Source organism: Danio aesculapii, chromosome 15 (genome assembly GCF_903798145.1).
Source record: "Danio aesculapii chromosome 15, fDanAes4.1, whole genome shotgun sequence".
NCBI classification, from domain to species: domain Eukaryota; kingdom Metazoa; phylum Chordata; class Actinopteri; order Cypriniformes; family Danionidae; genus Danio; species Danio aesculapii.
This window is the reverse complement of record NC_079449.1, coordinates 3,771,549-3,798,909: the sequence shown is the minus strand read 5'-3', so window position 1 is coordinate 3,798,909 and position 27,361 is coordinate 3,771,549. Positions and strand designations below refer to the sequence as shown.

The window sequence follows — 27,361 nt, the reverse complement described above, 5'->3', positions numbered from 1 at the left end:
ATTTCAGTCAATTGTGCGTCACAGTCACATTTTTAAATAGATGTGAACATTTCATAACATTTCTTGTTATTGTGCCAGTTATAGCAAACCAAAAAGAAGTGAAATTGCTAGCTGTCATTTGAATACAGCTGTTATGAGCTGTCTGACTTTTTGTATATTTTCTTTCCTGGAAATAAATTTCTACATTTGGCATGTTTCAAAACATTTACATCTTGTGTTTATTGATGACCAGTGGCAAGTCAGTGTTGACTGGATTTTAATCACAATAAAAAAAATAATAGTAATAATTAAAAACAATCTGTATGTTTATGTGTATGCCGTGTTATTGTGTTTATTGGTGTGTGTCTCTCTCCTCACCCTGAGGCTCTCGCACCACCTGTCTTGCGGAGGATGTCAAGACCCCGTCAGACCACTCTCTTGTGTCCATGTCGATGTGTCCCAGGAGCTGCTGGCGTGGCATGGCTTTGGGGTTCATGGTGTACTGTTTGACCAGTCGCCCCGTCTTTCCCAGTGCCGCCCTCAGCATCCGCCAGAGAGTGGACTTTCCTGCGCCGCTGGGCCCGACCACCACCACACCCATCCTCTGACGGAGCTGCTCGTACAACTCCACCGCCTTCTTCAGCTGCACACACACACAAAATATTATTCATCGGATTTGCTAAATGTTTGGATTTACTAAACAATTTATATGTGCTGAATTTGAAAAAACTAATTAAATGTAGTAATGTTCATCTTGATTTGTTTCTTTAAATTCAGCCTATATAAATTGTTTGCAACCATTTACCCTAAAAATTTTTTTTTATAAATTTATCCAATGAATAATTTCTTTCAGTGCATGAATGCGGCAGACCAGAAACGCAAGCTCCAAAGTCGAAGCATTACAAATTTCAAGCTTGGTGAACTAGCTGCTGTCACGATCACCAGCGATCTAGCCTATGCAGATCGCTGGAGAACTACACATATACCACTTTAATAAACTACAACTCCCATCATGCACCTCAGACACACCAGTTCCTGATTCCCCCCAATTACACACATATACACAGCTGGAAGCTTTGGATCACCCTGTTTGACTATTGCCTGCCTGACTATTCTCTGATAAATCTGCACGTGGATGCTCAACCAATAGAAGATCAAAAAGGGACCTCTCTGTACAGAAATGTCAAATATGAAGCAATCGCTCGCTTTATAAATGTCTAATCATCTTATGCCTTTTTTAATGCCACTGCTTTTTATTGTGTTATATCATAAATCAAGGTAAATTAACACAGACAACAACAAATTCCTGAAAAAAGGTCTTAAATGCTGCAATGTGGTAATAAATCACTGAATTTGCAAATAAAAAAAAATCTTGATTAGACATGCTTTTTAATTATATAAAATTTAAATGGATTTAAAAATAATTTAACAAAATAGATTTTAGGGGGTTGGGGGGCATACAACTGATTTAATTTTAATAAAAAATTATTTAACCATTCCAAAAAAGTCTTTTATTTTAAAAATAAAAAGTATCAATAATTTAATTGGTTAGAAATGTGGTTTCATTATTAATATTATTTAAAGAGCCCCTATTATGCGTTTTTGAAACTAACCTTCCATGTAGTGTGTAACACAGCTCTAAGTGAAGTGAAATATCCAGCTAAGGCTTAAATCTGAAAGTGCACAGTGTTTCAAACTATTGATTCATTTATAAAAGAGTTGACTCGTAGTGCTTCAAATGAATCATCTTGATAATGAGTCTTTAGCCGTTTCGGCGTGATGTGGATACGAAACTTAAGCCCCGCCCAATTGTTGCGGGCGCAAACCTAAAAGATTTTATAAATATTAAAATCTGAACAGGCCTTCAAAAAAACCTTAATAAGGTTAATACAGTACATTAATGCAAAGTTGAAGTAAACATTTGTGCTAATGAAAAATGTTTATAAAGAAATAAAATAATATTATACAAGCAAATTATTATTTTAAAAAAAGAATAAATAATCTGTAGTTCAACCATAGACTGTAAAATATATGGACGGAGTAACCGTGACGTCACCCATAGGTTTCTGAACACTGCAAAAGAAGCTACAAGTAGGCGCGGCCAACCGTCGCCATTTTGTTCGCGCGTCATCACACCCACGGCGGGATACCAAACAAGGGCAAAGAGGCGGAGAGTGAGCGGAGCTACAGACACCTGCTGGCACTTTGCTTAGACCTGGCAGACAGACTTTACTTTGGGAGAAACGCTTGATACTTTATTACCTGCGACTCGTTTGTGTTCTGACCACATGTGCTTGGCTGTTCACTACATCAATGAAGTGTTTAGACTTTTAAAAACACTGTAGTCATACATTGAGCCACTAAACATTGTTCTTATGACATTTTTCTACAGGAGGAAAACGCGAATGACTTCCAAACACTTCAGATATAGTCTGTGTTAGTAAATGCAAGACTATTGATGAACTCCAGGCATAACAATGTATGACAACGCTTCAGATGACTGTTCTAGAGCCTACAGCTAATCAATCTGTCACATTCTGGAGTGCTTTACGGGTCTAAAGAAAAATATTAATGATAAATGATCTTAAATAAAACAAATACATTTGTAGAGATGGTATACAAGTATATAACTTTACTCACATGGGAAATGGAGGCCACGTGAATGGTTTGTGAGCACAATTAAATGCACACAGCATCCCATATCATCTGATAATTGTAAGAAATAAGTCCAAAAGGCAACTAACTGTGTAAAGCCACATAAAACAACACAAAAATACAATGAATATGCCGAGATCAGTGGCTAATCTGCCGGATTCAGCTGAGGTGAAGTGACGGCGACCAGCGAGACCTAGCTGTCACTCAAGTGGCCACGCCCTTAATTATGCACACTTAATATAACGTAATATAAAGGAAATGGATGAGTTATAAAAAAATTCACCCCCCTCACAGTTGTCATGGAGGGTAATAATAGCTATATGAACCAAAATCGTTCTTTGTACCAGGCTGTAAACACCTTTTTTTCTGCTGTAAAGTTGGCCATTCTAACAGTGGGCTCAATTGCACTTTGCTCTATTATGGAGCCAGGACTAGCAGAATTTTAATGAATTGCAGTTTCAGTTACTTCCGTATTGGCTTCCCGAGGGAGAGCGGGAGGTTGCTGCTTGAGTTCAGCTGAATGTTTTTTGACTAGCTATTAAAAAACTTATTGAATTTGAGGAGGGAGGGATTCTTTCAAAGGGCCCTAGGTAGTGTGTAGTGTGTATAATCAGGTACCTGACTGGGTATGATCTCCAGATGTGCTTCTTCATACACAGCCAGCAGTGCAGACTTGAGCGTCTCGTACTCCACATCCTTAAAGTCCACTCCAGGAAACACATCTCTGACCAGAGCATCAAACCGAGAGCTGTCAGCAAACGTCAGCTTCGACATGGTGTTCAACCTCAAAGCCTGAACCACCAATCCACTCTCCTTCACTGCAGCCACACACACACACACACACACACACAGAGGGTACAGATGTGAACAGATCTGGGATGCATTATGGATTATTGGTTGGAGTGTGAGTGTCTTACAGGGGTTGTTGTTGTTCAGTCTCTGTAACTGCAGTAAACTCCCACAGCCTCTGAGAACTGTCTTCAGTGCACGTAAACCCCAGTCATAGTGCTGCTGAGGCGTCAACAGCTCCCTGCACACACATGCACGCACATTCACACAGATATCATGCGCAGGATTAGTTTTAATGTCTCAGTTCTGTGGATGAGCATTAAATACAACATGTGTCTTATGCTAATACAGTAATATGAAGCAAATACAGTAATATTGTGAAATATTATTCCAATTTAAAATAAGTTTTCTATTTGATTTTGTTGTTCACCAGCATGGACCACCCCACACTTTGAGCTAGACTTTATTGTAGGGATGTAGGGATGAAGGGGATGTAAGAGAACAGTGGGATGAAGGGGAAGGGAAGTCACACAGTGAACAGGTAGGTAGGTTGATCGAGTGGTACGATGATGCCCAGAGACTCCGAGTGGGGGTACCGTCTCTGTAATATTTTGGTAGAGAGATTGAACCCTCCGATTCAACCTAAGTGTGAAGAGAGGGTTATAGGATTGTGAATGGAAGACGAGGAAATAGAAAGAGGGAGGATGGGTTAGAGAGAACGAAGAGAGAACGAGAAGAACAGTGCTAGAGGGTTGGTCTGCCTTAAATAAATTTTAGGGAGTAGGTGATTGGTTAACCGCTGAACCTTTGTTAACAAGTAAACTCCATTACAATGAAAATTAATCCTGTGAATTAAAGCCTAACTTTCAGCATCATTTCTCCAGTCTTTAGTCACATGATCTACACTCCCTGACAAAAGTCATGTCGCTTATCCAAGTTTTAGGAACAGCAAATAATAACTTGACTTCTAGCTGATCATTTGGTATCATAAGTGGCTTATATGTTAGGCAAAGGCCTCTAGATGACGCTTATTTCACCACAATAAAATATGATCATGCCTTGATTTTGGATGATTTGATTAGGACAGTAAGGTCTGACTTTACTTAGACTAAAGTCTCATCACTGAACCTTCAATAATGTCCAGTATAGAATATGTGGTCATGCTGCAGTGGAAACAGAATGAATATTGTGTCTGACTCCATCATGAGCTTGGAGGACTGCATCCATACATCTCTGCAATGACTCAAATCACTGATTAATAAAGTCATCTGGAATGGCAAAGAAAGCCTTCTTGCAGGACTCCCAGAGTTCATCAAGACTCTTTGGATTCATCTTCATGGCATCCTAATTCATCTTACTCCAGACATGCTCAATAATGTTCATGTCTGGTGACTGGGCTGGCCAATCCGGGAGCACCTTGACCTTCTTTGCTTTTAGGAACTTTAATGTGGAGGCTGAAGTATGAGAAGGAGCGCTATCCTGCTGGAGAATTTGCCCTCTCCTGTGGTTTGTAATGTAATGGGCAGCACAAATGTCTTGATACCTCAGGCTGTTGATGTTGCCATTCACTCTGCAGATCTCTCGCACGCCCCCATACTGAATGTAACCCCAAACCATGATTTTTCCTTCACCAAACTTGACTGATTTCTGTGTGAATCTTGGCTCCATGTGGGTTCCAGTAGGTCTTCTGCAGTATTTGTGATGATTGGGATGCAGATCAACAGATGATTCAGCAGAAAAATCCACCTTCTGACACTTTTACAAATGATCAACTAGAAGTCATGTTATTATTTGTTGCTCTTACAGCTGGGATCGACGACAAGAATTTTGTCAGGTAGTGTATCATTCTAATATGATGATTTGATCAAGAAATATTTCTGATTATCATCAATGTTGTCCACCTTTACATTTCAGTAAAACATAAAATTCATTAAAAAATTTAATTTAAGAATGTAATGAAAACTTTATATTAATATAAATAATAGTAGTGTAAAAGCAGTTCACATATTAATAAAATATGCTATAAAACATTTGATATGTTTAATAGTACAACATTATTATTATATGTTGAATTTCTATATACCTGGCCAAATTGAATATAGCCACAAGTTTCCGTCCCAGTGCCTTTCCTTCCTTAAATCCCTCAGAATACAGGATGACCTCAGCGATGAGCTCATTATCAGGACTCGTCATGGCAACCGGTCGGAAGAGCTGCTTCAGATTATCCGGCAACTTCTGTCGTCCTCCGTATCCTTTTCCCGCTGGATTCATAGTGATAAAGATCCCTGAGTTCGAGTCCAAATCCACCTGCAAACACACACAGACACTTTAACACTCTGTACCACAACATCTGAGTAGTCCTGACACAATAATATATGGACTTATCACACGACACATGGACATGACCTCAATCATTTTTGGTGATGCAATATATATCACCCATACATTAAAAACTAATTCAAGCATTATTTAGCTGATTGTGCAACATTGGAGGTGTCAGTGTCAGTGTGGTAATAACACTATAGTATCTACTATAAATTACTATAGTATATTTTCATGTAGGTGTCTGACAACTGGAAATAGACCTGCTAGCAGATATCGCAGCCTCTGTTACTCTTTACCTTTTCTGCTACCATTTAAAATTATTTATTTGTTTAAGATGTACAGGGTGGGCCATTTATATATATACACCTTAATAAAATGGGAATGGTTGGTGATATTAACGTCCTGTTTGTGGCACATTAGTATATGTGAGGGGGCAAACTTTTCAAGATGGGTGGTGACCATGGTGGCCATTTTGAAGCCGCCATCTTGGATCCAACTTTTGTTTTTTCATTAGAAAGAGGGTCATGTGACACATCAAACTTATTGGGAATTTCACAAGAAAAACAATGGTGTGCTTAGTTTTAACGTAACTTTATTCTTTAATGAGCCTCCTCACATATACTAATGTTCCACAAACAGGACATTAATATCACCAACCATTCCCATTTTATTAAGGTGAATCCATATAAATGGCCCACCCTGTACATTTTCACATTCTGATTGCAATGCCTGATTATTAATTTGTTAAAATCACTATAATTAAGTAAAATATTCTTAAGAATATGCCGTCACAGTGGTGTAGTGGGTCGTATAATCGCCTCACAGCAAGAAGGTCGCTGGTTCGAGCCCAGGCTTGGTTAGTTGGTATCTTAGTGTGGAGTTTACATGTAGGTTTACTCCGGGGGTTCCCGTTTCCCCCACAGTTCAAAGACATGCACTACCCTCTGTAGGTAGGGTAAACTAAATAAAGTAAATTGGCCGTAGTGTATGTGTGTGAATGTAAGAGTGTATGGGTGTTTCCCAGTGTGGGGTTGTGGCTGAAAGAGCATCCGCTGTGTAAAACATATGCTGGATAAGTTGGCTGTTCATTCCGCTGTGGCGACCCCTGATTAATAAAGGGAATAAGCCGAAAAGAAAACAAATGAAATATTATTAAGAATTAAATCTGATGTGTTCTTTAGAAGAGTGTACTTGCATTGTGATATATATTATATTGTCATTCTGGCATTATATAACGAGTGGCATCAAATGGTCTTAATATGACAATGATATCATTTATCGCAATATATTTTGGTGCAATATATCGCACAACAAAACATAGATATCGTGACAGGCCTACATCAGAGTCCCAAAAACTCTCTTAAAGTGTGCGTGAACCAGACATTCTGAGAGTTTATTTCAGTGTGATGATGTACTTTCAACTGAAAGGAAATATTGAGTAGGGGCGGGCCTCTCTTTTTGCGCATCATTCCTTAGTAGCAAACTAACAGAAAGAGGGGCGTGGGTAAAAATATTGTGTCTGAAGCTGTCAAACTGATGTCAACAAAAGGACCACCACTCCAAACGCAGAAGAGCAATTCCATGCAAATATCAAACTTACCATAAAAACAAATACATTTTCACCAAGACAGGGAACCATTCTACGTTTTTTGTGAAAGCAAGTATTTTACAGTACTGTCATACAATAAATGTCTCTGTCAGTGTTCTCAAACTATTATATTTGATTTACCAAAGTCAAACAAGAGCCAATTTCACATGTGTCACATCCATAACAGAGCTTTTCCCCTTATAAATGTAAAACTGAAAATTAAAATAAAATCACAGACTTTTGTTCTATAGAGCGCCAACTCTAATCCTTTTGATTAGCTTTGTTTTGGTCACATCTATAACGCAGGTTTATTTTCCTCATTTTAAATTTAAACCATGTTTACAGACTGATGTTTTTTCTTATCCCATAACTCTGTGCTTAGTTGTGTTGGAAGATATAAACAGACGTTTCAATATAATCTAAACATACACTTTCTGTGTGAACTTATGTTTGGAGTTTTTACTGTAAATGTCACATCTGTAACACTGAAAATGCTCAGAAGCAAATGCTCAGACTCTGATTGAAGATTACCAAAACAATTTTTTTTAGCAGTGGCTTAACTGTCAACACAATGTGACCAACTAATGGTTCACATTGACTTTGTAATGGCAGCACAGTGGCTCAGTGGATAGCACTGTGGCCTAACAGCAAGAAGGTCACTGGTTAGAGTCCCAGCTGGGTCAGTTGGCATTTCTGTGTGGAGTTTGCATGTTCTGCCCGTGTTGGCGTGGGTTTCCTCTGGGTGCTTCAGTTTTCCCCAAAGTCCAAACACATGCGCTATAGGGGAATTGATTAACTAAATTGGCCGTAGTGTATGAGTGTGTGTGAATGTAAGAGTGTGTGGGTGTTTCTCAGTACTGATTTACAGCTGGAAGGGCATCCGCTGTTTAAAACATATGCCGGAATAGTTGGTGGTTCATTCCGCTGTGGTGACCTCTGATAAATAAGACACTAAGCCGAAGGAAAATGAATGAATGAATGAACTTTGTAAGGTGTGTGTGTGAACATCACCTCTTTATTGAGCAGCTGGCAGGTGGAGCGATGGTTCTTCAGTGAGTTCTGGATGTCTTGGATCTGCATGGAGACGGCAGAGAGAACAGCCTCCTCTAGACGATTGAACTCATCAAAACAACCCCACGCTCCACACTTCACCAGACCCACGAAGATCCGGCCCATGGACTTCACATCTATACCCTGAGACACAGAGAATAAAGTACATAGACATCAAAACTAACCATAGTGTTTTTGTTAGCTCACATTGCAGGTTTTGTGCAGAACAATTCATCTGTCCATTTCATCAGAGAAAAAGTATTGTTTGCGCTTGTAATCTTTAACTGAAATCTGAAAATGCACTTCCTGTTTGTTTTCGGTTAAATTCTCGGATTAGGTCTGTCTGAGGTACCACACCCCTCCATCTGTCAGTTTTGACAACAAACAGAAATGGTGAGCAGGAGGAGTCGGTTAGTTTACTTTCCCACACACTTCCCCATCTTTCTGAATGAAATGCATACATCCAATCAGCTCGCAGTAGAAAAAACAAGCCACGCACACTGTTTTCTCATTTAATATTCTGTTTCTCTAGGAACTGCAACACAATTCCAAAAAAAATTTAACAAAAAAAAAAACATGGTCGCAGCTTCTGGTTCATGCGGACTTTAAACCTGTTTGACTGCTGTGAAAAGGCATTGCTTTAACTGACAGTTAAAACAATAAATTTGTTATTGGTAATACCTAGGGCCAGAAGGAATCTGCTGACATTTTTTTGCTATTTCTGTGGAGAGTTTTGGTAAAAATCTGTGGATTTCTGCGGAATTCTTTTGGGAGTATCATAACTAAGTGAAGTTTCACAAACAAATTTCGAGAGGAGCACGTGATATGATTGACTACAGCTGATCCTCATTGCTAATCATTAGCTAGCCTATCAGATCATTCTAAAACTACTATAAATATCCTGCCTAAACTTCATTCCTTATCTTCGTTTTTGGAACCCCCCCCCCCCCCCCCTCATCTTTCCCTTCTCCCTCCTCCTCTTTCATGATCGGGCAACACGGTGGCTCAGTGGTTAGCACTGCTGCCTCGCAGTAAGAAGGCCACAGGTTCAAGTTCTAATTGAGCCAGTCGGCACTCCCTGCGTGGAGTTTGCATGTTCTCCCTGTGTTTGCGTGGGTTTTCTCCTGGTCCGGGTTTTCTTCCTCCCACAGTCTAAAAACATGTACATAAGTGAATCGTAATACAGTCACAAGCACTTAACGCATATATAGAAAAAGGGGGCACTCGAGAAACTCCTGATCTCGTATCCCTCCTAATGCTCATTGACCAGGCGGGAACCTCGGGCTCATCTCTCTGAGCTCAGGGTTCTCTCCCGGGACAGCATGCCAAACCTGCTATCATAGTCAAGCATTATCTAAGTGTGAAAACCTTAATATGTGAAATGAAAAATATTATCTTTTGAACTTTTATTTAATGTTTAAAATGCAAATCCAATTAGATTCACTTTATTTGGTGAACAAAGCAAGTCTCTCATATAATATCTCTACTAAAAGACAAAAACTATTACTGTACAAACTGCATTGTACATAAATCATATGAATATTTTCATATTAGTCAATAATATATGAATAAATACAGATTTACACACATTTACTCAAGTAAATAAACAGAATTAATGATGGGCTAAAAATCTGCGGAATTCTGCGTGCGCAGATTCCATGTTGGCTTAGTAATAGAGCTTAAAGGCACAATATGTCAGATATTTGTCATTAAAAATGCAAAAACCATTAGAATGATGTTATATATTTTGCTAACTTATGTACTTACATTATCCCAAATGATTGTAAAATATGCAAATTTAGAGAAAAAGCCCTTTTAGCTAGCGAGACAGAACTTGTGCTGTGTGTTCATGCTAATGACATCACACACATTTCAAGTCTGATTTTATAGAAAATAGTGAAACAGCAGCGAGGCTTCAATATGTTGTATGTATTATTAGACTGCACAGATCAGTATTATACAGATGTGGACAAAACTGTTTGTATCCTCCGTTTTAATTAGCTTGCCTTTTTTAATGCTTCTGTTGAACCACCATTTGAAAGAAATATCTGATTTCCATTGGTTTATTTTCAGTCATCTTTGATTAATCAATACTATTTTAAGTTTCAAGTTATTTCAGTGACCACTGTAGTTTTTCTTTCTTCAATGGGCGTCCACTACTTCCGGCTAAGCACTACTTCTGGGTATATTTACAGTTCAAAACAATGCATAAAAGAACAAAATAATTGAAACAGGGAAACATGCAGACATCCTAGAAGCAACGTAAATGACAAACAACTAGAGCCTTCAACAAAGGGATATATATATTCATTCATTCTCTTTTCGGCTTAGTCCCTTTATTAATCTGGGGTCGCCACAGTGGAATGAGCAACCAACCTATCCAGCATATGTTTTATGCAGTGGATACCCTTCCAGCTGCAACCCAACACTGGGAAACATCCACACACACACACACTCATTCACAAACATACACTACGGCCTACAAACTCTACACAGAAATGCCAACTGACCCAGCTGGGGAGATATATATGTATATGCAACAATTAACCGATTTCACTATTAACCGCGCTTTAATTCATCAAAGTTGATTAATCTTCAAGGATTCTCAACACCGCGTTTCTGCATGCAACAAAACTTCTGCAACTAAACAAAGTTACGCCAACTGTGCGCTAGTTTAAAGTTCCAAGCTTGTACACGGAGGCTAATACACACACACACACACACACACACACACACACACACACACACACACACACACACATACACACATACACACATACACATACACATACACATACACACACTCTGGATTAACTATGGCTGAGGCTATTAACTATGGGTTGTTCACATACTACGTCTTTTGCCTGTGCTAGTTTTTTATTTCCAAGTTCTTTATTTAAACATATTCTGGATAAGTTGGTGGTTCATTCCGCTGTGGCGACCCCTGATTAATAAAGGGACTAAGCTGAAAAGTAAATTAATGAATGAATCTAGTTGATCAAAAGTGCCTTTCAGAGCTTCAGAAGCCTTTGACTACATTTGTTCTCTTTACAAAGGAAATCCTTAGCTAAAATGTAGCTTAGATTTACATTGGACAAATACATTTTTTAATACTTAACATTTGCATTTATTTATTTATTAGTCTCAGATTTATTGTTCTCACATTTATTTTCAATGTTAAATTATAACTTATGTTTAAATGTCAAAATCATTTTTTCACTTATTTTTAAGTCCAAAGAGAAATGGACTATTGTTTTTTATTATCATTACTTTGTGCTGTGTTATTTGGTTACTGAGCCACAATAAATAACACTTTTCATGTGATTTTCTAAACTAGTAGTGTTTTGAAATTAATGAATGCATAATAATCGTTAAACCTTGAAACCGTGATTATTCCTTAGTCTATTCGTACAACCAAAATCTATAATTGTTGTACCCCTAAATATATACAGTGTTTCCTCTAGGATTTTTTCCAGCTGTGGCGGCAGGCCTTTTTTACACAGATCTACTAACTACCTGTGGCGTTATTTCATTGACAAATGTCATGAGCGCAGTCGAGATCGCATTTATGTAATAGCCTACAGCATGCGGCTTTGCTTGCGCGCCAATTTCCTCTGCTCATGCACAAAGCTTCTTGCGCGCCCTCAAATACGCGCTGCTTAAGCGCAGACATTGTTGCCAGATTGGGTGAATTCCCGGCCAATTGGCCGGTTTTTAACTTATTTTTGCAGGTAAAAAGTGACATAGACGGGTAGTGAAAATTTGGCCGGTTTTGCAACGACGTGCCCGCCAGCCCCGGTCTGCCCTCATAAACCTGTTTTGATCTCCCAAAGAGATGCCATAGCCCCCGTTCATACATATCTTGCATACATATGCTTAGAACAGTGTTTATCGCTTGTGATCCCGACAGCTTTTGGGCTGGAAACAGCATCATCTGGCAACACTGAGCGCAGATCTTATTGTGCGCTCACAAATAAATGCTGCTGAAGTGTGATTTAGTGGGTTTATGTAACGAGTATGTCTCCAACATTTATTAGATTTGCTAGGAATATTTATGAATATCTCCAATAGACCTACAGAGCGGTATTAATGCATCCTGAAGTAAAGTGAAACACCTAGGCTATACGTCGTGTTTGCTGGCCTGACGCATCACGCACCTGTCAGTCAGTCAGCACGTAACCTTAAAGGGTTTAACAATTAACACACAGCACTACTACGGTTACAGAAAAGTTCACGCTGTTATAATTCACTTACCCTTTAATACGTTTTGGTGCGATTATCATCACCCGATATTAAAAAAATTAAATGTTTTGAATGAGAAGCTGGGATGTAGCCGTGGCGGGATGAATTTTGGCGTGGCGCCCCGCCATGGAAGTAGCGGAAACCATGCATTTATAAATATATATATATATATATATATATATATATATATATATATATATATATATATATATATATATAGAAGACACGGTGGCACAGTAGGTAGTGCTGTCAAGTATATATATATATATATTTATACTAACTTAAGAGACAGGGCGTGAAATACTGTACAACTAAACAAAACTAAACATAGGGACAAAACAGGTATTGTTATTAAAAAAATATTTCATTTACTATTTATATTGTATTAATAGAGAACAGTTAATTTAAACTGTAATAATATTTCACTATTGTTACAGTATTTTTGACCAGGTAAATGCAGATTTGGTGAGAGGGTAAGAGGTGTAAGAGGGCGCAGCTTGAAATAAAATCTTACTTATAGATCAAAAAAGATCTGGTTTAATAGTTTACATCCACACACACACACACACACGGTACTGCAGCTAGTGGGTTTTAATCCAATGATTTCCAATGGAGATGTGTGTCTGTGTAAAAGTCTGTTTGTACCTCATCACAGTTAAAGACCAGCACTTGTCTTCCGAACAATCCTCCCAGGGCTTTGACCGACTCTGTTTTTCCAGTTCCTGCAGGCCCGTAAGGATTTCCGCCCAAACCCATCTTCATGGCCTGCGTGAGGGTCAGATAGCACTTATCCGTCAGTGGTGTGTGGACCAGTTTTGCAGCATTACCCTGAGAGAGAGAGAGAGAGAGAGAGAGAGATTGTTTGTGCTGTCTTGTGAATGAATAATACGTAAGTTGGTATATGCTCCATTCAACCAGTTTCATTTTGGGGGAGAGGATCTTTAAAGGGCACCTATTAAGCAAAAATCACTTTTATAAGTGGTTTAAACACAGTTGTGTGGCAATAGTGTGTGAATATAACCAGCTTCTAGTTGTAAAAATGTATTAATTCTATTTGTTATAATCACATATAAAACAGTCTGCAGAAACACTTTGATTGACATTCTCCCTTTGTACGTGTCATCAGAAGGGGAAAGCCCTGCCCACTAGTGGCCATCTCTCCCTTATTAGCAAAGGACGTAAGTTAGTTTTTGAATCTGCCACTATGCTGACACATAGGCATTTGTAGCTCCGCCCTCTTTTAAAAAGAGCACAGTCTCATTTGAATTTAAAGTGACAGTCACCAAAACAGCAAATTTAGGATCAAAGCCTAAAAGGGGCAGTATCAAAGAGCTATAAAACATTATTTCTGTGGTATTTTGAGCTGTAACCTTACATACACACTCAAGACATCCGAGACTTATTTTACATCTCATAATGACATAATAGGGCCCTTTTAAAACTGACTGCAACTTTTAACAAATGGTGCTATGTGTGCTGTAATGGTAAACAAATAGTGTCAAAAATAATTGTTTCCATGCTAAAATAGAAATTATACCACACCAAAATTAGATTAGACGATCAAATATGCTGATGTTCATGATGATGGTCATTTTCCACTATGTGAGCATCCAGTGTCATTTGCATAATCAACTTTCGTAGCTCAGCTTTGATCATTTGTGCTGCATTAAGAGTGTAACTTCATCACCTTAACGCTGATCTGTTCACATGACCCTCACCTGGTACTCATATGTGTATCTGAACTCTGCGTCCACCATCTGTATGGAGCAGCTCTGGTCTGCGTTCAGGTAAAAGCGCAGCTGTTTCTTCCACATCCAGTCGTCAGTGCTGTTAATCTGGGCTTGTCTCAGACTCTGCACCACTGAGATGTTGTGGATCACGTCCAGAATCAGAGCCTTCAGTTTCATCTGCAGAACACGTGACTCTGCAAAACAAAACCAGCAGCACCAATGCATTATCACTCATTATCAGTGGTGTAAAGTAACTAATTACAAATACTCAAATTACTGTAGTGGAGTAGTTTTTCTCAGGAATTGTAGTTTACTGAGTAGTTTTAAAAATGTGTACTTTTACTTACTCTTGAGTACATTTTTAGTGCTGTATCGGTACTTTTACTCCACTACTCTCCTTCAACCTGCAGTCACTACTTTATTTTGTCTTGTCTATGGGGATTAGAAAAATCAGTCCAGCGAGTCCAATCAAATCGCACATAGAAGGTAAATCGCATCACAATGAACAACCTTAAGACATGGGCGATTTATAATTGCAGCAAACTGTTTGGAAGTATTCAAAATGTCCAAGAAGATGTCCAAAGTCTTTACATGCATTGACCTAGAGACTGTTTAGATGCATGTCACTGATGACAAGATGACAGATGTTTACTGGATGATGACCGAAATCACTTAAAACACCCAGCAGGCACAAGCTACCCAAACGTCATGGGGACATTGCATTTTGTTTGGAAATGAAAATCGAGTTTATGTCAGAACTCAACGTTACGCCAACGTCAATGTCCAACCTAAAACCAATCAAACATCAACGTCTAATGATGTTGCAGCTTGACGTTGTGTGGACGTTACCACTATGACGTCTATCAGATGTTGGATTTTGGTTGCCATACCTGATGAATAAATGTCAGTATTTGACATCAATATGACGTTGGTTTTAGATGTTGGGTCGACGTTGGATTTTGGTTACGTTCTAACAACCTAAAATCGACCAAATATCAACGTCTTTTGACGTCATTATTGGACATCAAAATAACATTGTCCTTAGACGCTGGCTAGATGTTGAATATTGGTCACCTGACGTCACAACCTAAATCTAACCAAATAATAAAGTCTTATGACATTGTGTGCCTGGGCAATAACTAAATGCACTACAGAATGTTACGTTTACACACATCCACAAATTACATGTAAATGCATCAGCTTTTCACAGCGTACTTTTGAAAGGGCTACTTTTTACTCATACTTTGAGTAATATTTACAACAGATACTTTTTACTCGCACTACATTTTTAGGCAAGTAATGCTACTTTTACTTGAGTATGATTTTTCAGTACTCTTTCCACCACTGCTCATTATAAAAAGCAAGTTATTTTGCTTTTTTTACATAGTTACTATATACGTAATTATTTTCTCAGAATACAGTTGAAGTCATAAGTATTATTCATCCTCCAGTGATCTTTTTTCTTTTTCAGATATTTCTTAAATTATGTTTAACAGATTAAAGAATTTTTCACAGTATTCCCTATAATATTTTTTCTTCTGGAGAAAGTCTTATTTGTTTTATTTCAGCTAGAATAAAAGCAGTTTTTCATTTTTTGAAAACCATTTTAAGATCAATAATACTAGCTCCCTTAAGCAATATTTGTTTTCGATTGTCTATAGCAGGGGTTCAGCCCTTGAACCTCAAAATAAAAATTCCAGTGACTCGCGACCCCCACCATCGTCGGAGGTGGTTTTAAACATACAAGCATTGCACACAACAGTGCACACAAACCAATAGGAACTATATAAACACGAGCATATTGACAGCCTAACAACCATATAATTTTTATAGTCATTATTCATTTGTTTAATTTAATATTAATCTCACTTAATTAAAATGGTGAGTACAATGTTTACAGCACAAGACTATTCTTGGTTTAATTTTGGAAACCAGCACTTAGAGATCACCCTCAATGTTCAGAAGCACCCATTATTTTTAATGTCCATCAGTCAGCTGCTTTGAATCTTATCACTCGATTGAATGGGCGTTATCAGTGGTTATCAGCTGATAGATATGGGCCAGTAGGGGCCTTCTGCACCTACTGGTAGGCTCAGAAGGCTGTTATCATCCATCCACATGGTTAATCGGCTATAGATCACACACGGCTGCTGCCGGAAGTTAACGAGATTTTTTTTATTATTAAATTTCCCATTAATTGTATTTTATTAAGGTCTACCCCCTTACCCCAACCCTAAACCCAACCGCTACAGTAATGTAAAAACAGACCTGGAGTCTTTTTTATTAGTATAGCTGATTAACCATGTGGATGGACGATAACCATGTGGGCCTACTGGCCCATATTTATCAGCTGATAATCATTGATAACGCCCATTTAACAGAGTGATAACATTCGAAGCCGTAAAATCAATCTGCTGCAACTAACACTATTGCTGTGCCATTAATCTAGCGTAATAACCCCAGGGGTCGCAATCCAATGGAAAAAAAACTGAAAGGCTGATGGCTTTTTATTTGCATGTTGTATTTTTATGCAAATACTAACTACTATTTATCTTCTGTATGTATTGGATAAAATATAGTAATTCTAATAGTTTAATAACATTTATGAAATTTTTGAAAATCACCAAGCGACGCGACCCCAACTTTGGGAAACACTGGTCTACAGAACAAACCCCTGTTACACAATGACTTGCCTAATTAACCTAGTTAAGCCTTTAAATGTCACTTTAAGCTGAACCTTAGTGTCTTGAAAAATATACTAGGGGAGAGAAATATACAGGAGGGCTAATAATTCAGTAGAGCTAATAATTCTTTTATTTTATTTAATTTTTTTTTATTTATGCAGACTTTCATTCTGCCAAAAACAGAAGAATTTACTGATATATCCACATGAAATTGGGCTTTGCAGAAAAACAAAAGCAACTACTAGAAAGGGAGCAGGATATGACGCAATAATCATTTTATCACAATTATGGACTTTACACAATCGGCCACAATCCAAATTGAATTTCGATTAATTGCACAGCATTAGTATATGAAGAGTTCAGATGCAAAACCCTCTAAATCCATCAGACCTCTTTTCTTGTAAATGAGCATTTTCTATCAGGCTCCTCTGATTAGGTTCAGAAGTTTCATTTTATATGTAATGAAAAGGTGATTAGGTGGTAAATAAAATGACTTTTTTCGAAAATGTCACTTTAGACAATTCTTTGGCTTTTAACAAGGTAGATTTTCTTTTGCGGCAAAACCAGCTAAATCCACTAGTGCTTTTTATGCAAAAACCTCTAAATCCACCTATTGGGACCTATTGGGACAAGACAGCGTAATTAGTTCACTAAAATCACTAAAGATGCCATTACAAATTATTTTACCAAACATAAAACACATACACAAACCACCTAAAATACATAAATATGTCAAGTAAGTGGCGGTTCATTCCGCTGTGATAAACCAGGGAAAAAGCAGAAGGAAAATGAATGAATGAAATCTGTCAAGTAAGTCCATTAATCAATAATATTAAAACTGACATTAATTAAATCTGAACAATCTGTTGTCATTTCTCATATTTAGGATTTAGATTTAATGTAAGTAGAGCAATGTAAACATTGTAATCTAAGCTTGTTAGATTCAAATAATGTAGTGTAAAACATTGTGAAACATCAATATCTGTGCATTGTCCATTAATATAAAGGCTTATCAGATCTATAGGAATATGAATGCAAATAATGTATAGTCTTATACATTATATTTATCTTTTAAAAAATAGTTTAAATTAGCAAATAAACACAAGGTAGGCCAACTGGACAAAAAGGGGACGTCTCTCAGACAATTTTAGAAGCGGTCATTCATTTATTTTCACCATACTTTAAGGTCTTGGTCCCGTGTTTATCCTCATAGCATCCACGTGGGATAAAAAACAGCATCCTAACTCTGTTTTTCGTGAAATGCAGTTGCCGTTTAATGAACAGTAAATCGGACTCATTCAAAGTAAAAGCAAAAAAGCGTGATGAATGTATGTTACACTTCCGACTGTACAGTATGTTTTGTTTCTTAGAATGCACAGAGTTTTGAGGTAAGGGACGTTTTCATTTGCCATTCACTGAGATTTGGACAGTCTCATCCAGTTCCTCAAACTCTGTCTTTTAAAATCGAAATCGGAATAAAAGCCTGCGTATCAGCGCGCTGCTACATCGAAAACATATGATTCGATTCGCACCTTCTGACTGCTTATCGGAATATAGAGACTTTTGCTGTCAAAGGCAAGTGGCATTTAGCGGCTTTTGCCAACAAACTGTAATCTCTGAATGCGCTGACTCTGGGATTTAGATGATTTGAAGCAAATCCATTTGTTGATAGTGTACTACGTGCCTAAAGCATTCGCTCAATGTCTTTATCTCATTTTGGCGGAAGTGGCGTTTAGCGGCTTTTGCATCTGAACTCTTCATATACTGTAAAGAATCTCCTGGAAGTGTTTCTAATGGATGGCTGAAGCTCAAAGCAGCAGCATTAGCTGCAGTTTTCCCCCTTACACACAAAATTAGCCATAATCAGTGCTAACAGTGTGACTCATCAGAGGCTCCATTTACTTCAGTTTATAGTGAATCTCACTGGAGCTGCAGTGAATAAAGCCCTGAGCTCATAAAGAGAGCTTTATGGATGCTTACACCGCTTTATTTATTTGATTAACCTGACGATTAGCAAACGCTATAAATATACAGTTAAAGACTTAAAAGCTTTATTCAGATTCAGTAGCTGGCTAAAAGACACACTGAAGTTATGTCAAATAACTTCAATACACTGTGTCAATAGACTCACACACACACATCCACATCAACATTATATTAAAATAAGGATATTAGTATAGTATTATACTTTAATGCATATAATTATATGGAAGATTAAGATATAAAAGTATTTTTCGATCTCATCAAAAGCAAACAAAGAAATAAATTAAAGGAATAACACATAACTTTAAATGTGTGGAGTTTGCTTGTTCTCCCCGTGTTGGCATGAGTTTCCTACTGGTGCTCCGGTTTCCCACACAGTCCAAACACATACGCTATAGGGGAATTGAAGAAACTAAATTGGCCGTAGTGTATGAGTGTGTGTGTGTGTGTGTGTCTGTGTGTGTGTGTGTGTGTGTGTGTGTGTGTGTGAATGTAACTGTGCATGGGTGTTTCCCGGTACTGGGTTGCAGCTAGAATGAATTTGCTGCAAAAAACATATGCTGAAATAGTAGGCGGTTCATTCCGCTGTGGCGACCCCTGATGAATAACGGACTAAGCCGAAGGAAAATGAATGAATGAACTTTAAATGGAATTAATTGTGCTTAATCAACATGTATTTGTTTTTAATGTTAATTGATCCTTTTTCTTAATGCAAAATAAAATCTACAACTATAAACTGAATTCTAAAACACATTACAGGTTGTTGTTGTTTTTATCTTAAACATACTACAAAGTCTATAAAGTTTTTGTCAACTGAAATCCAATTAAAATGCAATAATATATAACTACATTGATGAAATGTTGCCTGCAATATTTTAAAGCACATAATTTACTTACTGGAATTCAATAAAGACTAAAACTGAACTAAAACTGAAAAAGAAAATGCACAACTAAATAAGTATAAAAATAAAAGTCCAAACAAAACAATTGTGAAAATTCTAGAAACGTAATTTAAACGTAATTTTTTTAATTAAATTGAAAATACAAAAAAAAATCTCAATCAGAATATGAAGAAATACAATAATATTAAAGGTCCCATGAAATAAAAATAAAACATTTTAGATGTTAGTATCAGTCTGTTTTAAGGATGTCTATAAGCTATTGTGCTCCAAAACAGTGGCAAAATTTGCGTTTAGAAAATGATGATATGATATAAACATGTAAAGCTTGCAGTTTGTCACTTCCGCCTAAATGGATCAACCATTTTTTGACGTCACCTCATACTTCAATTTCTCATGAAATCTGACCAATCAAATGCTTTCTCGTGTCTAACATGTCCCGCCCCTTCCTCTAATTTGCTTTTCATTTGATGCGCTTGAGCTTAACCACTCTCAATGGCAGAGTTGTGATAAAAATAACAACTATTGGCTATTTTTTAAAAGGGGAGGAGCTACATTATGTCCCACTCTCTCTTTATGTTTCAGTTGAGATCACATCAAACATCCCAAAAAAATGCAGATTTCAAAGCACTTGATGGGAGCTTTAAAGCAGTGTAGAGTGAGGTTACCTGTGGTGTTGTCAGTGCTGGTGTCCACACTGGTGTAGTTCTCCAGTTTGGCTGTGAGCTGCTGCTCCAGCTGATGGAGGTTCTGCTGCCGGATGCTGATCTCCACAGCAGCTGTGAACTCAATCTGCTCTGCCAGACACAGAACCTGGAAACACACAGTTACTTCTGATGAACTGCAAACACTCCTAGAGGGTTTATGTGTTTGTGCTTGTTTATGGACCCACATTTGTATATTAATATGGGTAAGACCAAGGTATTACAATGTTGAGGTGGTTTTATGAGGACATATGTGTCCTTGTAATTCAAAAAAGCTGACAATCATACTAAACAGGATTTCTTAACATTCAACATTTTGCAACAAATTTCCTGTGAGGGTTGGGTGGTGTAGGGCCATATAATACACTGTTTTTACAGTACAAACTGCATTACAACTATGGAGAGTCCTCATAAACCATCAAAGCCCAACCTGTGTATTTGTGTGTGTGCTTGTTTATGTGATTTATGAGTACACACATTTGTATATTAATATGGGTAAGACCAAGGTATTACAATGTTGAGGTGGTTTTATGAGGACATGTTAGGTGTCCTTGTAATTCAAAAAAGCTTAAAATCATACTTAACAGGATTTCTTAACATTCTACATTTTGCAACAAATTTCCTGTGAGGGTTGGGTGGTGTAGGGCCATATAATACACTGTTTTTACATTATAAACTACATTACGACTATGGAGAGTCCTCATAAACCCTTAAAGCCCAACCTGTGTATTTGTGCGTGTGCTTGTTTATGTGATTTATGAGCACACATGTTTGTATATTAATATGGGAAAGACCAAGGTATTACAATGTTAATGTGGTTTTATGAGGACATTTTATTTTTACTTGTAATTCTACAAAGCTTAAAAATTATACCTAACAAGGTTTTTTTTAACATTCAACGTTTTGCAACAAAGTTCCTGTGAGGGTTGGGTGGTATAGGTGCATATAATACACCGTTTTACATTATAAACTACATTACGCCTATGGAGAGTCCTCATAAACCATCAAAACCCAACCTTGGGTGTGTATGTGTGTGTGTGTGTTTTACCTGAGAAGGGAAGCGTGTGGGATCCACATTTCCTTTCTTTCCAGAATTCACACACTCACACAGAAGATGTTTGAGGGTGTTTTTCATCTCTGCAGACAGAGCGCTCAGCCAAACCTAATTGCAACCACAAAACTACATATAATAAAAACCTATAATAATATAATAATGACCTAAATATAATAACGTAAAAATAATAAAAACCTATAAAAAATATCATAGTAACCTAAAAATCTAAATATATTTGTTAATAAAAACAAATCTTAAAACTGAAACAATACATAAGCATGCATGAATATTGATACAACATTTCTATAAACATTAAAAAACAATCAATGCTATGATCAAATGTAATAAAAACATCATGTGTCAGTAAAGGGATGATGTGTCCTGAAGCGTGAGTTCAGACCTCGACGTCGTTGGAGATGCTGATGGTGTTGATGAGCGGCACCGTTTCGCCCTCCAGTGACCTCATGGCTGTGATGCTCTGAAAACTCTGATCAAACTCCACACTGCTGATGCCTTCAACACACAAACACCACACATGACAAATATGTGTAATGACATGAGTAAAGGAGGCATTACAAATTAAAGGTGACTTATGAGGACACTGGCCATGCCCCCATTTTTCAAAACAATTCTAAATCAAACAGATTGAGCTTTATTCAGAAAGTAAAAATGCAGTTTTCAGTAAGGGGTAAGGTTAGGCGTATGAACGGAGTAGGGTGATAGAAAATACAACTTGTACAGTATAAAAACCATTAGATCTATGGAATGTCCCCTCAATTCACAAAAACAAACCTGTCTGTATATGTGTGTGTGTGTGTGTGTGTGTGTGTGTGTGTGTGTGTGTGTGTGTATGTGTGTACCTGCAAAAAGTTTCTTGAGGTGTGTGTGTATGACAGTAGGGTTTGTGGCCTGTCCCAGAATCTCCAGCAGATCATCATCTCCGATGAAGTAAAATCGAGGAAATGCAGAACGCTTCTCCTGAAGGGGTCACAGAGGGTCAATCAAATGAATTTATTAAAATAAAGAATTTCACACACTCACAACCTAACTTATACACACAGGTAAAAAACATATAAAATATCAAAAATACTAAACCAAAATGTTTACATATATATTTATATAATTTTTATTACAAATAAATTTTATTTTTTATATATATATATATATATATATACACACACACACACACACACACACACATATATATATACACATACATATATATATACATATATATACACATATACATATATTTACATATACATATATACATATATTTATATACATATATACATATATTTATATACATATATACATGCACATACATATATAACACATACATATACAACACAGTTGTAATTTAAATTATTAGCCCCCCTGTTAATTTCTGTTTAATGGAGAGAAGATTTTTTCAACACATTTCTAATCATAATAGCTTTAATAACTCATTTCTAATAACTGATTTATTTTCTCTTTGCCATGATGACAGTAAATAATATTTGACTAGATATTTTTCAAGACACTTCTATACAGCTTAAAGTGACATTTTAAGGATGGGGTAATTAGGCAAGTTATTGTATAATGATGGGTTGCTCTGTAGACTATAGGAAAAAAATATAGCTTAAAGGAGCTAATAATATTGACCTTAAAATGGTTTCTAAAAAATTAAAAACTGCTTTTATTCTAGCCGAAACAAAACAAATAAGACTTTCTCCAGAAGAAAAAACATTATCAGACATACTGTGAAAATTTCCTTGCTCTGTTAAACATCATTTGGGAAATATATATATAAAAAAATATTCATATATATATATATTGTGAATGAACCATGAAGTGTGCAGCCGTGTACGTGTGGCAAACTTCACAGTGTGTGTAAACATCATCCCCGGTGAATGCGGTGAAGATGTGCAGTGAGGAGATGTCTGATAACCAAGATGAGTCAGTAACCGGGAAAAACGACTTGAGCAGCTTTCTAGCACACACTATCAGAGCAGTAAAATATGCATCTGAATGAATCTCTAACACTGTAATAAGGCTTTAGGTTATTATAGCCTTTGCCTTTCATGCATTATGTTATGAATAACTTTGTATGCATTGAGGACGTATGCATTACTTCTGCACTAAAATATCTGCAGTTGTTACGTTGTACATTCTTACTAGAACGTGCAGTGATCAGTGTGTTGACTGCATTTATACAGCTGTAAAATTAGCCCGGCTGCTAATGTTGCATTATTAATAAAATGAAAGTGTTGACAGAGCATTTGTTTTGCACTAAAATTAGTCATTGGTAATGTCGTATTGTTTTTACAACGTGTTATGAGCTGTCAAACAGCCTGTGTGTATTTACTTCCTACAAATAAATAGCAAATTGTGGCATACTGCAAAACATTTGCATCTTGTGTTTTATTGATGACATCACCAGCGATTAGCCAACATCGACAACATAAAACTTGACTTCCAAAAGTCTAAAGTTGTTCATCCCCTAATACACACACACACACACTATTATTATTTTTCAAAATTGATTAATCTTTACAAATACTTTTTAATTTAGTTTTATGAAATATTTAAATGCCGGCTTTACCTCCAGGAACTCGTTGAGGGATTTCTGGCAGCGCTGTAACTGGTCCAGGATGGTGACCAGAGAGTTCCTGATTCCTGCTCGAGTGGTGAGAGACACGACCCTGCTGTCCCTCTGAACGTCTGACATGATGGCCCTTCACACACACATGATTGTAATTGTATATTTATTTGGTTTAACATTTCATCCATGTGCCTTTATTGACACTGGACAGAAAACTCTTCCGTTTCACTCATTTAATGCATAAAACTCTTTAATGCATTAAAAATGTGTTATTAGCAGGCCCACATGGAATCTGCACGCACAATTCTGCAGATTTTTAGCCTATCATTGATTCTGTTTACTTACTTGTGTAAATATTTATTCAGTTTTTAAAGTAATTTCAGTAATATTCTTGACTAATAAGAAAATATTTATATGAGTTATTTAAAATATAGTATGTAAATAATATTTTCTGTCTTTTAGTAGAGATATTATATGAGAGACTTGCTTTGTTCACCAAATAAAATGGATCTAATTTGATTTGCATTGTAAACATTAAATATAAGTTACTTTTTATTTAATATATTAAGGTTTTAGTTGATACTCCCAAAATCATTACGCATAAATAAGCAAATTTCAAAAAAATTCTGCGCAGAAATAGCAAAAAATGTACACAGATTCTGGCCCTAGTTATTAGGGTTAGTCCAGGCATGGGCAAACTCGATCCTCGAGGGCCGGTGTGCCTGCAGAGTTTTGCTCCAACACTAATCAAACACACCTGAACACCCTAATTAGTGTCTTCAAGATCACTAGAAAGCTACAAGCAGGTGTGTTTGATTAGGGTTGGTGCAAAACTATGTAGGGACACCGGCCCTCCAAGATCGAGTTTGCCCATCCCTGGGTTAGACTAAGAAATGAGAATCAGCTAAGATTAATAAAAGCTTCTGTAGTTTTCATTGTGACTTTAACTATTGAAGCCTTATTGCACAATGTAAATGTTATGAACACCACTGCACATACAATCTGAATATCCTCAAGAGGCACTTTAAATGATAAATAATTATTAACGTATGCTATAGTGCCCATTACATCAATATTGTGCATGTTCATATTACGACATATTGAATCATTGATCGTCTCCTCTGCACTTGTCTCTCTCACACCTAGACTCCCTCCCTCCGTCTTCCCCGCTGACCTGAAGTCCTGGTCCACCCTCTGAAAGCGGGCCTGTTCCCTTGGCAACGCCCCTCGACCAAATATGGGTTGCAGGTAGACCCACTTCCTCTGGATGGTGTTGAGGTTGTGCAGGTACTCGTCAAGGTCAGCCAGCCGTGTTTCCCACAGAGACACTTTGTCCTGGAAGCGCAGGTAATATGGCGAGTCTTTGAGCGACTGAAGGAGACAGCGGTTGTCTCCCACCTGGTTGACCACGTCCCTCCAGTCCTTGATGACGGGCAGAGAGCAGCCCTGAGTGTCTGTGTAGTCTGTGAGGGTGAAGCTGGCGCCGGCGGCCCAAAGCTCCAGCTCTCGTAGAGCCTCACGGATGGAGACCTCGGCCTGAGCACGACTGTTCAGATCCTGCTCACAGACAAAAAGAGAGAGAGAAATCAGTCATGTGTGCGGATGATGGAGAATTACAGTGTTGAAATTGCTGCCTAAATATAACTCAGATGCTGTCTTAGATGATATTCAGATGGTGTTCTGTGAATTTTTATATTTATATTTGTATTTTATAATATTATATTCATACCCTCAATTTATAGATCAATACATCATAATATACAGCTGAAGTCAGAATTATTAGCCCCCTGAATTATTAGCCCCCCTGTTTTTTTCCCTTAAATACACAATAGACGGGTGAGCACATGACATAAAGAGACAACACAAGCCATGTGCTCACGTAAAACGGGACTAGAACACGCAGCCAATGAGAGATCTCATTAACCGCAAGTTCACATGAAACAAAACACTAAAGCACACGGCGCATGTACAGTTGAAGTCAGAATTATTAGCTCCCCTGCATTATTAGCCCCCTGTTTATTTTTTCCAACAATTTCTGTTTAACGGAGAGATTTTCTTAAACACATTTCTAAACATAATAGTTTTAATAACTCATCTCTAATAACTGATTTATTTTATCTTTGCCATGATGACAGTAAATAATATTTGACTAGATATTTTTCAAGACACTTCTATACAGCTTAAAGTGACATTTAAAGGCTTAACTAGGTTAATTAGGTTAACTAGGCAGGTTAGGGTATATAGGCAAGTTATTGTATAACAATGGTTTGTTCTGTAGACCAGTGTTTCCCAACCCTGTTCCTGAAGGCACACCAACAGTCCACATTTTCAATGTCCCCCTAATCAAACACACCTGAATCACCTAATTAGAACATAAGAAGAGACTCCAAAACCTGAAGTTAATTAGTCAGGTAAGAGAGACATCCTAAATATGTACTGTTGGTGTGCCTCCAGGAAAAGGGTTGGGAAGCACTGCTGTAGATTATCGAGAAATAAAATGTGCTTAAAGGGGCTAATAATTTTGACCTTAAAATGGTTTTTAAAAAATTTAAAACTGCTTTTATTCAAGCCAAAAATAAAACAAATAAGTCTTTCTCCAGAAGAAAAAATATTATCAGACATACTGTGAAAATTTCCTTGCGCTGTCAAACATCACTTGGGAAATATTTAAAAAAGAAAAAAAATTCAAAGGGGGGCTAATAATTCTAATAATTTTCTAAATGCAAAAAATAATAAAATAAAAAATTAATTAATAATAAAAATCTAAAACTAATTCTAAAAAAGTCCTGAGTATTTGTTATGTTATTGCGCCTGCAATACTGCAAAGTAGCAGAATTATTTTTGCATTATTTTTATGCTATTAATATAATTTTTAATTTTATTTTTAGATTTTCCATTTAGTTTTTCAGTTACAGATTCGAAGAAATGTCTTTCAAAGTTTTATTATTTTTTATTTCAGTTTTTAGTTTTAATTATTGCAGTAAATAATTTAAAAAAAGCTCAAATAAAATAAAAAAAATGTAAATATATTTTTGTCTATTTGGATCAAAGGCAGAGTTCACCCAAAAAAAAGTCTTCATTTACACGCCCTTTAT

At 37.0% G+C, this 27,361-nt stretch overlaps 1 protein-coding gene across 1 annotated transcript in view; it reads right to left on the bottom strand.

The window, feature by feature from the left end:
- The window catches only part of LOC130241336 (cytoplasmic dynein 2 heavy chain 1), a 230,303-nt gene that overhangs the window by 144,370 nt on the left and 58,572 nt on the right, over positions 1 to 27,361 (bottom strand). The window contains exons 27-39 of the mRNA XM_056473046.1: positions 25,441 to 25,823; positions 24,267 to 24,399; positions 22,543 to 22,660; positions 22,083 to 22,195; positions 21,677 to 21,790; positions 20,593 to 20,737; positions 14,347 to 14,552; positions 13,274 to 13,456; positions 8,348 to 8,530; positions 5,507 to 5,730; positions 3,552 to 3,664; positions 3,253 to 3,452; positions 358 to 622 (exon numbers count right to left, since the gene is read on the bottom strand). Coding sequence (XP_056329021.1) covers positions 358 to 622; positions 3,253 to 3,452; positions 3,552 to 3,664; positions 5,507 to 5,730; positions 8,348 to 8,530; positions 13,274 to 13,456; positions 14,347 to 14,552; positions 20,593 to 20,737; positions 21,677 to 21,790; positions 22,083 to 22,195; positions 22,543 to 22,660; positions 24,267 to 24,399; positions 25,441 to 25,823 — 2,380 coding nt within the window. The remainder of the gene's footprint in view (positions 1 to 357; positions 623 to 3,252; positions 3,453 to 3,551; positions 3,665 to 5,506; positions 5,731 to 8,347; positions 8,531 to 13,273; positions 13,457 to 14,346; positions 14,553 to 20,592; positions 20,738 to 21,676; positions 21,791 to 22,082; positions 22,196 to 22,542; positions 22,661 to 24,266; positions 24,400 to 25,440; positions 25,824 to 27,361) is intronic.